The 13012-nt window shown below is 41.8% G+C and overlaps 1 protein-coding gene across 5 annotated transcripts in view; it reads right to left on the reverse strand.

The window, feature by feature from the left end:
- Positions 1-2256: 2256 nt before the first annotated feature.
- MOCS1 (molybdenum cofactor synthesis 1) overlaps positions 2257-13012 on the reverse strand; it is a 29391-nt gene continuing 18635 nt past the window's right edge. For 3 of the 5 annotated variants that reach the window (XM_065680035.1, XM_065680039.1, XM_065680038.1), the window contains 6 exons: positions 12302-12413; positions 11871-11983; positions 11137-11247; positions 10208-10328; positions 8754-8801; positions 2257-5600 (listed from right to left, as the gene is read on the reverse strand). In XM_065680035.1, the coding sequence (XP_065536107.1) occupies positions 4750-5600; positions 8754-8801; positions 10208-10328; positions 11137-11247; positions 11871-11983; positions 12302-12413 (1356 nt within the window). In that variant the 3' untranslated portion in view covers positions 2257-4749. Of the gene's footprint in view, positions 5601-8738; positions 8802-10207; positions 10329-11136; positions 11248-11870; positions 11984-12301; positions 12414-13012 lie in introns of all 5 variants that reach the window. The other 2 variants (XM_065680040.1, XM_065680036.1) reach the window with 2 other exon arrangements.

A 13012-nucleotide genomic window follows, 5' to 3' on the forward strand; every position in this document is an offset into this window, starting at 1 on the left:
CTCCGTGGTGCACGTGTTGTGTGGATAGTCCCTTGGAGAGCCAGGGGCATGAAACAGGCTGCCTGAGGTGCATGGCCATGCCATTGCAGTCAGGTTGTGCACATGAAGCTGAGCAGTGCCTGGTTTGTTGTGCTGTTCTGTTCAGAGCAAAGCTTAGCAGTGTCTCAGGGCACCCATCCCTTCCAGTACTCAGAACCTGTACTCAGCTGCACTTCACAACTGTTACTTTGGGTACCCTTTGCTCTCTAAAGGAGCAAAAAGGCAAGTACAAAACCAGAGATGCTAAACTGAAAGCTTCCTAAACATGGCACTGGCAGTATGGAGAGACAAGAGATTTGTGTCTTGGCTGCCCCTGTTTAAGCTTGTTGGGACCAAAATCTTGCTCTTACAACAGTGTGCACTGAGCTTGTTCAAAGCACTTCAAGCCCAGCCTGTGAAAAAAGATTTGGCTGCTCCAGCCTGTGCCTTTCCAGGGAGTGTGCCAGATGTGTGAGGGGTTTGCCCACCATAGTCATGACTACGCAGTGCTCCTTGGATCCACTGATTTTGACACCTACATTGGGACTTTAACCTGAAATCTCAAAAAAAAAAAAAATAAAAAATCTAGTCATGCCACTGCAACCAGCAACTCTTCCAACTGCTGGGTTCCCTGAAATATTAAGCTTCTCGGAGCAAGGCTCTAGTAAGTGAAATGAACTGTGTTTCCGTGTGACTAATTAGCAGTGCTGTATTTCAGCCAAAGCACACACAATGTTATAGCCCTTCTTAGGCTCTTAGATGCCTGCGTAAGTGCTGCTGAGGGAGCCAGAAGGTGCTGCAAGCTATCGAAAGGCCGCAGAAGGGGTGGGATGAAGAGCCAGATTCTGTCCAGTCAAATCCCATGTAAAGCTGAGTAATATCAGCCACTTACTTACAGAGAATTACTACAGGTCACCAGTGGCTTAGAATAGCTTAAAATTAATTTCTTTTTTAGTGCTCAGCTGTTGTTGCTTTTAGTCTGGTTTTGAGTGGTTACCACTGAGAAAAAGAAATTCCTTCCTAAGGTATTTCAAGCTGTGTCTTCCTTCAAAGTCCCACTCTTTCTCCAGCAATTTCTAGGAGCACTGTTTTCTCTGACCTAGATTTAATCTCTTCAGAAATAGTGACCAGCTTTTGCTGGCTTCTCCCTTCTATGCTGCATCCATTTTTTTCCACGGCAGTCTGAGGCTGGGGTGACTAGCCTCAGGATGTGGCCATGAAAGAAAGACAGGCCGAACTGCCACAGAAGACATAGGCTGGATTAGCAATGAACAAGCAGGAATTCAGAAATGGGACATTAGCTTGGATAAGGCAGAATTTCCATTAGGTAAAAGCTATACTGTAATATTGTAAGGGCTGCTAGGTTCTGCAGTGTTGGCATCTGTGTGGTGTTTGGCAGCACAGAGCTAGAGATATTGACTCATATTCTTACAGCTTCCTTCAGGAGAAGGGATGTGGTGGGCTCGGTGCTTTGTACTGTTTCTTTTGGTTAAACCTTCAAAAAACTGATTCCAAATGAGGAAGCAGCTCCTAGAAAAAACGGATGTAAACTTTGTGCTGTTATTCTGGCATTTGGAGGCTGTACCTGGAGAGACCCTCTGCCAGTAGAGCTGCTGTCTGCCCTCTTGCAAAGCACCTGCAAGTGCACTGTGCCTGGCTACAGTTAATAGCTCATCAACTTCCTCAAGTAGAAACGGGCTTTCTTGGTAATAGGTGAGAGACTTCCTGGAAGCTCAGGTGGATCAGAAGGGGAATTTTCCTTAGACTTATGATTGAAGGGGTATGGACTTCTCTACAGGCAGTTCCCCAGACCTCAGTTTCTGTGCACAGTCCCTCAAGTGTAAGAGCGAGGGCTCTGGAGGCACCAGTACCTTATGTTACCTTGCAACACAAAGCAGTGCTGTTATATGCAGCCACTCACTTGAAACAGGCATGTGGGAGAAGCTGGGATAATGATGAGATAAATTATTATGTTAAGCCTACAGGATCACTCAGTTTAAGACCAGCAGATAGAGAGGAGCTTCACACAACAAAAAAAAAAAAAAAAAGGAAGTAATGGATTCTTTATAGTAATAACTTATTGTGACTGACTCCTTGCTAATTGATGACTAATCATTGTAACTTATAAGGTCTGCCTTGTTGCTTGTCCTGAGTTAACCACTCATAGAAGCTGTGGATTAAAACATAGATGTTCCTTTGAATGAATAAAACGTGAATCCAAAGTACTACAAAACATACTACATTACAATTAGTCTTTATTAAAAATGCAGTGGAGAAAAAAAAAAAAAAGCAAGCCTCCAAAAAGTCAGTTCATGAATATATATTACACCATTGCCCACCCAGCACCACTGATACATACACTGCCGTCAGCTCATTTTTCTCACAAATGTTGACTGTTATCTATATATTTATATATAGTTATATCTATATAGATATATATGTGCATAGTTTCAAGACTTGATAATGTAACACAACCATAAAATGGCACCAAAATCTGTTTGCCCAAAGTTTTCTGCCCCTCTTAACCTAAGAAAGTAGTGAAATGTGCGTAAGTAGCAAAATGTGCACGGCAGTCATGCATGTGCTCTGTAGGCCCTTGTGTAGCCTTCAGTCACTCCTTTGGGTGAGCTTTACAGCATGATCACAAACTTCTCAGAAGCCAAAGTACCATATGCCCCAAAGCATCATTTTAATATTACTGAATATGTCTAGTTTCCTTTAGTTTTCAAAGCTAGCTACACACTGGGTGAGAGCAGGGAGGGCAGGGTGGGTTGTGCGTGGTGGGGAGAGTTAAGTGCTTGTGTGTAATTGGTTAACTTAGCAGGTTACACACGTGCATCCTTTTTCTGGCAATCTGTTTCCAAGCTGAGCTGGGGAAACTTTTGTGCCATGGGCACAGCAGCTCCGCAGGTAAACATAATATCATGTATTTGCATGGCTGGGGGATTTGTTGGTGCTCAGTACAGCAGTGGTAGGTATCCTCCTGCCCCTACTATTAACTTACAGAAAGATCAGTGCTGTCCAGGCATCATGACTGTAACACTGGATGTAGGTGTACAAACATTAATGGAGCTTGAGCACCAAGCTTTTCTGACCCCTTCCCCATTCAGCTGTAGCTGCTGTGTGTGTGCCTTATCTCACAGTGACAATGAAAAAAGAATAAAATTAATTAATCTATGATGGAAAATGTGACTTCTGTGGTAGCTAGTGTATGAAATTTGCAGAGGATTTACCGTAAGGCCTATTGCCTCCTCATCTTAGACCTGTGCTTAAAGCGAGTAGGATGCGCAACAGTATGATGTGTGCTTTACTGATGCTTATAGTAACTAAACCTTACTTCATGAGAAGCAGCTACCCACAAGGTTTAAGATGGTTTTCTGGTAGACTCTCTGATGTTACTAGAGCTGTCTTCAACTCTCTGTGCGTATGGAGAAGGGAGCACCCTGAATCATATGCAATTTCACATTAGCCATAAGCACTAGAAAACAAGTAAACCGAAGCTGGAAACACCCAGTTTAGATAATTTAAATTAACACTTGAAAAGGATCTATCAGTATTAACAACACTCTTGAGTAATCTCTTATGTAGGATAGTCAATTATCAAAGCTATTAAATGCTATGTGACAGTGGGCACTGTAACATTTATGGGGACAGTTAAACGCTCTGAGGCCAGAAGACTTCACAAAAGCAGATTTGGAGAAACGTGCAGGAAAACACTCTCGCCTAGCCAACACCAATTACCTTACTCTTCCAAATGGCTGCTAGTCTTAAAGTTTGTTTTATCTGTCAGGACAATGCAGGCTGCTCATTAGTAGGAGCTGCACTGCAGGACTGAAAAATTTGGGGTCTTCTGGGGCTTGGTGTGACACCTATTTCTAAAGCCAGGGAAAGCTGATGCCTACTTCTGTGCATGGAACAATTAAGTCCTTGAGCATGCAGACACAGGGCCTCTATGTGTGTGAGTGCTAAGGTCAAAATGCTGGAACATGCTTCTGCCATTGTAAAAGGTATCTTTTGGATCAGCAAAATAATTCCTCCAAACCCAGAAATCCTCTGTTTCCACATCGTCATGTTTTACAGAGAAGAGAACTGAGTAGCTGCCATCTTTTTGTTTTTTCTTTGGAAACTGATAAGTGGATATTTCCATTTGCAGGCAGGGGAAGAAGTAGCAATGCAAAGGGATGGGAGCTGCACATCCGAACCTGGCTGTTACCCAGCTATAATCTCTGCTGTACGGTAAGGTTCCCAAGCTGTGTTCTTCTCACTGTCACCTTCTAAATTCAATCAAACACATGACGGAGAAAGATACAATTCTGAAATCTTAATCCTTGACTTAAAAACAGTTGCCAAATAACAGCACTTGATTCATTTCCAGAACTCACAGTTGCATGGTGTGATGACAGCAGCTGCAAATATTTCACAGTAAGAAGGAAAAACAAACCCAACTCTGTGGCATGACTAGGGATCTTTGCTCTAGCTCATGGTAAGGACACTGAAATTTAGGTACTAGCAGAGTGGAGAAGCTTGTTCTCTAAAACACACGTGGTTATCAACAGGGATAAGTGGCTCCACTGGTCACCCAGCAGTAAACTGACAGTGTAAGGCAAACTGGAGTTTTAGGGTTGCTGTAGGGTACACCTGCTGAGGTCTCCAAGCCTACCAGCTAAGCAAAGGTAGTTCTGTAAAAGGTCAAACATGAGCAGTGGTCACATGGAAGTGTCTGGGTATGATCTAAACTCTTGAGAAATCTCCCCTCTGGCCACCTGTCTTACTAAGCAACTTCACCTCTTCAATCACAATGTCATGAGTAACTGCTTTGCACATATCATACACAGTCAGGGCAGCCAGGCTGGCAGCTGTTAGAGCTTCCATCTCCACCCCTGTCCTCCCCCAGGTCTGACAGGCACTGCGAATCACCACTGCATATCTGTCCTCATCCAGGCTCAGAGACACCTCCACATGGTTGAGGGGGATGTTGTGACACAACGGGATCAACTGGCTCGTCAGCTTGGCTCCCTGAATTCCTGCAACCTGGGCGACTGCCAGCACATTCCCCTTCTTCACCTGGTTCTGCCTTACCACCCCAAATGCCTTCTCACCCAAGCGGACCACAGCAACAGCAACAGCACTTCTTCTTGAATATGACTTCCCTCCAACATCTACCATTGTGGCCCATCCTTCTTCATCAGTGTGAGTTAAGCTGTCAGAGGCATGAGATACCATAGTGCCCAATTCTGAGCCTGGACTTGCCCCTTTGGACTGGTAGTCCACTGAAACTTGGCTTACAGGAGAAGCATCAAGGCACTTTGGGTCAAATGTGGAACTTGGGTCCTTCTGGAAGACACAGGAGCCTCTAAGAGGGGGTTGTAGAATTCCTGTTGTTATATGCCACTGTTGCTCTGGGCGAGATCTTGGCAGGTAGAGTTGTCCTGTAAGCTTGTTTTCCATTAATGTTTTTCTCATTTGTTTGGGGAATCTTGCTCTCAAAGTCAGCCAATGGCTGAATGTGTGACCCCACTGTTTTGAATTTGGTGAATTCTGTAGGGCATCTTGGCATAGTGAGAACAGCATCAATGCGGGCTCTAGAGGGGAAAAACCATGAGTAACATGAGAATGCATATTATTAACTGGAAAGCTAAGCTGAGTCTGCAGTACCTGAGAAGCCTGTCAGAGCACTGCTTGGGACTTTTTGTACTCCAAAAACCTCAATAAGCCTTCAAACATCCCCTTCTATCCTCAAGCCTTTCTCTCTCATCAGTTCTGTGCATTTGGTAGTTGTTATTACAAATCCAAAGACTCAAACCACTTATTTCAAGGTCTCTGATAAGAAGAAACAACTTGCTTTCAAAGCTATGAACACTGAGAAACAGCAGCCAAGAAAGCTTATAGGAACATCCATTCTGAAGAAAACGAAGTCACAGCATCCCAGCATCCATTTGAGATTGTTCCAGCAGCAGTCTTCTTTCAAAGGCTTGACAGGGTTAATGGGAAATTCTTGCACCCAGATTTTCAACTTTGCCTTTCCAAACACCTTCCTCCCAGCACAAGCAGCTACACTTCCTGCTTGCATCCCCTTTGGCAGGGAAGGGTCATGCCAGCACCTAAGGACAGCAGGAAATGGAAGCACTGCAACTGCACTGTCTATGAGTTCAGATGGTGGCTCTGTGATGGGAAGCTCTCTTATTACTAACAGCTCTTACCATGTTAATGACAGTTGAAGCTTAAGCACTGGAAAAACCATGCTCCTCTCATTGACAGACAGATTTTAAATCTACTCGGAAGTGTGTTCCAAGCTGGCAGAGAGGTAGTAAGCCCTCCTGCCCCTTTTCACCATTTAATCCCTCGGTTTGGGCATTTGCAGAGGGCTAAATGCCAAGTGTCAAGACAAGGAGCCTTTTTCATGTATAAATAGTCATTTGTTTTGGAAGTAAAGAGAAAGCAGTATAGAGGTAAGCGGTTAAGCACTAGTTTAATAGCCTCACTGATAAGCATGTTTCTTTTTCTGGAGCTCCTGCTCTCTTTGGTCTGAGAAATCTGGAATTAGACCACACTTACAAGTATCCCCTTGGACTGTCCACATGACAGTAACAGACAGAGCATTGGGTACTGGTTGTGCCACCGTGCCCTCTTTCTTTAAAACCAAACCAAGCAATCTCTTTTTCTTGTTAGTCCCAGCCTCTGATGTGCTTAGCGGCTTTTTCATCCATAATACCCTCCAAACATTGATCTGAAAGCTTAAATCAATCATAGATTTCATGGTATTAAAAAAAAAATAATAATAAAAAAAAAATCAAAAAATCACTGTTGCATTGAAATTCAGGCAAAGTCCCTTTTTGATCTGCAAGTGATGGCCTATCCACTAAAATTAAAATTCCTGCAAGTTTAGTGTTAATGTGTTTACCCTCAGAGGAATGGAATTAAATGGACAGAAATGTTTTGAGCGCAACATTGCTCTGCTTTAGAAGAACACAGAGAATTATTCTTACTCTTTCTTTCCCTCTCTCTTTATACAGTGGGGCCTAACATGAATATTCCTTTTGAAATCCAGGAACTCAAAGTACTGTCTTCTGTATTTCTTGATTAGCTTTAAAGCTGAAGCTAAACCTCTGGCAAGGTGTCTTGTCTTCAGAAGCTGGACTCCAAAGGTGGACTAGTATTCTACAGCGTAGACACACATGGGTGCGAGCAGGGAAGAGAAGTGCTGTTTGCTCAAGTAGTGATAAGTAAAAAGACAGCAATAGACAGTAATGCATGCAAAACATCTTTGCTTTTCCTAACAATCACAGTCTAGATTTTCTTCAAGTTGTACCTAATCATCTCTATTTTCACCCAAATTGCTCTTACATATACACAAAAAAAAAAGTTTCCTACAGCACTGTATATAACACAACTGAAACCACCTGATACACTGCATCTCCTTATATTTTGTTACTGTGTTACTGCACCTGAAGTTTAATTGTGTTAGCTTACAACTAGCACAATCCTGGGGGGAGGAGGGAGGCAGGAGATACTTAAATTACAGAGGAAATTCCCATAACTGAAGTGAACCCATGAGGAGACCAACCTGCCAAAAGGAATATTTTGATTAAGCAAAACGGGATACAAACCATACAGCAAAGGATCAGACAACAGCAGTGCAGAGAAGAAGCCAGGTTTGGCTCACTGGGACTAGCAAAACCAATTAGCTATTTGCACAGCATTCATTAAGTTTTATTAAATTAATTCCATACAAACACCCCCACTGACTGCTTGCATGCCAGCATTATTTGAAGTTTGTAAGTAATTCAAAACACAATTGGGAAATCTCCTAATGAGTCCCCATGTGTCACAGCGGGATACTCTCCATTCATCTCCAGCCTGCAGTGACTGCCAGCAGTTAATCTCGAAGGGACCTGGAAGAGCTGGGGGAGGACCTGCACAGGCTGCCTCTTTTACAGTATGTCTGACAATGTTAAAGCACTTCTCAAAAGGAAATTGGATGGATCAGAGCTGTAGCCCTACAAACATTGCTATTAATGCTAACTTTGGCATGTGGAGATTTTTTCAAATGCATCCTGAAAAATTACGTAGGTCCCAGTGAGCTGTCAAGAGTTCAATATATATGCTATTAAACATAAAATACTATTTGATATATTTATATATTTAATATAATGATATTTAATATAAACAGTATTTTTTAAAGATGAAATACTATTAGAAAAGAAAAAAAAAGCCAAAAACCAAAAAACAACCCCCCAGGAAAAAACCCTCCAAACCAGAACATTACTCCTCATGCAGAAAGTCAATACCCACTTAAAACAAAGGGTCCTCTTTCCCCTCTTCCTGGAACACAACATAGCAGTAGCCAAATACAAAAGAGCAAAAGAAAACAGAAATCCAGCACCAATTCAACATGGAAAAAGCGATGAACTTCTAAAGTGGGGCATCAAAGTGATGTGAAAAACCCAGTGAAAACCTATGGTAGAAGACCGCTGTAGATCCTATTTCCTAACAAAGGCAAAAGAAGTACAAGCACTATGGTCTTGGATAACGCTTGGGAGGGACATTAAACCTTTCTCCTCTTCTACTTTGGCTTGTGAACCACAACTGCCTTTTATAGAAACACACTTCTTTGTCTAAACCTAAGCCAGAACCAAATACAAGTTAGATTTGAAAGACCCATCTACCCTGCTCCCCCGAAGACAAAAAGCAAACAAAATCATTGTATGTTTATTACGTACTGATTTGTCACCCACCAATCAGGATCATTGGCCGGTTTTTCATCTGGGAAATGTTAAACATGCCTAGAAATAAAATAAGGAACACATAAAAATCCTAGCTTTTTAGGTTTGAAGTCGTGCATCTGGTTTATATATTTTGTTTTCTCCTCTTCACAGTGCAACCTGCATCCTAGGAAAAATCAAAGCTCAGTAAAGACTGAGGAAGCTGGAGGAGGCGAAATCCAGCATGTAAAATCATAACTGCCACAGCCTACAAGCATCCAGCTGCTATGGCTCTAGCACACTGTAGAACCCTTTCCCAGAAAGCTTTCCGTAATCTGAATTATAGTCTCCCTACTACAGAATTCAGACAATTTGACTCTCTTGTTTCTTAACAATAGCATTTAACTGTATTACTTCTATGGATAAGCTGTTAACAGTGCTCCAGTTCAGAGTTGTCCAATCACAGAGGGCGCCAGGGACAACACTGGGATTAACACAAACTGGAAGATGACAGACAATGCCAGGTAAATGCTGCTGATGGCAAAATGCCTTTACTAGAGGGGAAAAACACTCTTCTCCCCTACTCAGAAAGTCAGAAATGAATGGCCTGAAAGGAACCAATCCTTCTACCCCTTCCCTTACGTTTACACAGCACTATTTTATCTGGGCAAATCAATGAACTTTGAAGTTAATCTATGCCCAGACTTAACAATTCCCTTTACATTTGTTTTTACACATCATGCAAAAAGGGCAAAACCAACTGTAAGTAAACTGGCAGAATCTGCAAGAAAACAAAAGGGCCAAAGTGTATTTTTAGTGTAATCATACAGCCAGTTCAGCATTACCAGCTGCAGCCAGATTACAAAAATATGGTTAAGTACAGATGTGACTGAAATACAGTTGCTATGAATATAAATTCAGAAGACTAATCTAACCTGAGGATGTGACTGCATCATCATGGATCTTGTGTCATGACCTGATGCAGAGCAATAGATGGGTGGTTAAGAATTTCTATACACTCAAAAAGGGATTTGTCATTTAATGCAGTAATTGGACCAACAGCTCAATTTCATTTTGGTACTTATTGTACAGCAAACTAATTTTGAGAAAAAGGGATCCAGCACAACTCCATCAATTTCTACTTAGTTTTACACTTTCCTGCTGTTGTGAGCAGTGGTATTTGCATCTCTTTAAAGACAAAAGTCAGCCTGAAAGACTAGTAGATGGTCCAGATTCTACCTCATGGAAAATTAGAAGACTCAAAACTAACGTTCAGACTCTGGAATACCTGCAGGACTGGTATGTTACCAGCTTTCTACCAGACAATACTCTTACTAGAAGGGAAAATACTTTCCTTAAATAATGCAGCTCCATTCAAGAAGCTTTCCTTTCCTTCTTTCTCCTGGCAAGTCAGTGCGTTCTGCAGCAGTACCAGGACACTGCTTTCTCTAATCATTGCTGTTATTTCTCAGGTACAACAAACATACCAGCGTGCTGTTTCTTCTTCCTGCCCACTGCTGCTCCAATGACTTGAATCAACTCTTCCTCTGAGGCACCTGACCGTAGGTGATCTCTCAAGGACACTTCTGAATTCCCAAAAAGGCACACCTACAGCCAACCCAAGCAAAGAGGAGAAATGAGAAATAATAAATAGCTTCTACAAGTATTTCATGGTAAACTCAGAGTAAAGAGGTTTGAACAGGCCCATCCTACTGAAGAAAAAGAACACTTACGGAGATTTTTTAATTTATCTCTCTTTATGTACACACATAGACAGACTGGGATGTTTATGTAATGCAAGTTTACTGGGACTTCAGGCTGCCTCGGTCATCTGACATTAGACAGCAGCACAGCTGTTGTCAATATCAGGTGACAATGTGCAAATGCCAGTCTTTAATCAAAAACTTTAATTTTCCCCCAGAAACCGCCAGCTTCAACGTGGCAAGAAATAGTTATTCCCCTTCCCTTTCCTACAGCCGCTCCACAAATGTAAGGGCTGCTTTTGAATGAGAAGAGCTGCAAGAAGATGTTCGGTGAAACACGACAGGATCCTTGTGGAACACAAAAGCCAGCCCTCACAGCTGCTTGGATCCTTTTTTTTATTGGGAAATCATCTGCTTGTCACATGTTTAAGATGATTTTGAATCAAAGATTAAAATAAATGTTTATATTTACTGGCCTTGCAACCATGTTTTACAAGTGAAGTTAACTATGGTAGCGAAACAGAGAAACCAAAGAAAGGTGATTTAACATCTCCCTAACAGCCCAACAAGCTTGAACAAGAATACATACAGGATTACCAGCTAACTCCTGTTTATCTTTCCATCCTACTTTACATCCCAGCTACGTTGTAGGGAAGAATTTCAACATTACTTTTGCCGCATGAAAGCAAAGAAAATCCTGTTTCACTACCAACTTTTAGGTTCCCATCTGCTGTTATCCTCAGCCGATTGCAGGATCCGCAGAAGTGCTCTGACATGGAGGTGATAAAGCTGATTTGGCCCTGGAAATGTGGCACTTTATAACCCTACAGAAATACAGAGGAGGATAAAGAAAGTCAAACATCTACTCCTCATTTTTAATGCTGCACTTGTCTGAAGACCACAGATTTTCTTCAATTCTAAGGTTACAGCAGAGTAAGAAAAAAAACAAAGTCAGCTTTGTCAGGGGTTCCTGTTTATTCTGCCCTTTCCTGGAAATTCACAAGCTTGTTAAATTTTTACTCTTGTACTTACTTATCAAATGACTGGTGATGCCAGTACTCAGGCAACCACAAGCCATAGATTCATGTAGGCTAGAAACTCCCCATGTGATACTACACACTCTAAAGCAGTACTGTTATTTCATTGAACAACTGTTTCATCAGGCTTGTTGATGTGCAGACAGACAGTTTTAAAAATTGTAAATACAGGATACAGGCCTCACATTCTTTATATCTGACTGAGGCACGCAATAAACACATTGTATTTCTAAAGGTAAAGACCGTGATGAGTCAAATCACATGCAGGCAGCTTGACTAAAATCCTACCATTACCGCAGAGTATTTTTATTTTGCTCGTCAAATATAAATGCTAGATTTGGGAGAATTTGGGGATAAATGGTTGGGAAAGAATGGGGACACATTTCACATGATCTTTGCCTAACCCCAACCTTGGCTGTGCTGGAAGCTTCACAGGACAATTTCTCCAATTCAGGCCATTGCTGTTTAATTGTATCAAGCATTTCTTTGTAGCTCACCATCTTCTTGAAGTTCCATTTATTGCCTAGAATTAACAAAACCAGCATAACTTTAAACTGTGGTATATATTTTTTTAGCAGAGAACCACATTTACATTCTCCACAAATCTCATTTTCCCTGTAGGTGTCCCAGCCCCGCTAAGCCTGCCACCAATCCTTCTCCAGCTTATCTCAGGAAGACAGGTAAGCTGCAAAAGATATAACATAAAGCAATTCCTAATTCCCCAAAAGAGCTCACCAGAACCTTAAGAGAAGAGTCAACAGGGTGAATAACCACCAACTAGATTCACCTGTGTTCAAGGCACACTGCCTGCCATGAAGAATCTCAAAGCAGGACTGCTTACCATCAAAGGGCATGTATTCTATGAACCGCACATCAAGGGGCAGATCCTTTGTGAAATCCACAAAGCCCAGCAGTTCATCTTCATTGAAGCCTCTCATCACCACACAGTTTACCTGCAGGAAAAGCAAACACCTGAAATTAGTGAGCAGAGTATGACTTTATTCCCTCTTAACACAAGGTTTCACAGTCCTTGTAGAAGGCAACATAAAAAGAATTTTTGGGGTTTTTTTTGCAAGCAAAAATGATGAGAGAATTCAGCAGGACTGCAATGATACAGACAATCATTTCTGCCAAGCTTGCATTTTAATTTTTGGCATCCAACAACATTAAAGATTTTAGTTCTCCATTTAGCAAGGTGACTAACAAGAGGTAGGCAACAAAGGCATCATCTTGATCATCTAGTGTATGGCAGTATTTACTGTCTAAAATGACAGTTTCACTCCCCATTCTTATGTTGCACAGCTTCTGCAAAAGCACTGGCAGGGGACCTTCTATGGCACTAATTATGGCATAGGCAAATTCCCCAGATCCAGAAGTGTTCACAGTGCACTCGATAACCATAGTCTCCAGGACTGGTTCTGTCTTCCTCCAAAACAGGTTGAAACTGAGTGTTCTGCATATTCCTCATAAACAATATTTATATTGGAGCCTCAGGTCCTCTTTGCTTTATCTGTAGAAAAAGATAGCTATGCAGTTGCTGAAACACTCCCTG

This window comes from Lathamus discolor, chromosome 5, assembly GCF_037157495.1.
Source record: "Lathamus discolor isolate bLatDis1 chromosome 5, bLatDis1.hap1, whole genome shotgun sequence".
Taxonomy (NCBI): domain Eukaryota; kingdom Metazoa; phylum Chordata; class Aves; order Psittaciformes; family Psittacidae; genus Lathamus; species Lathamus discolor.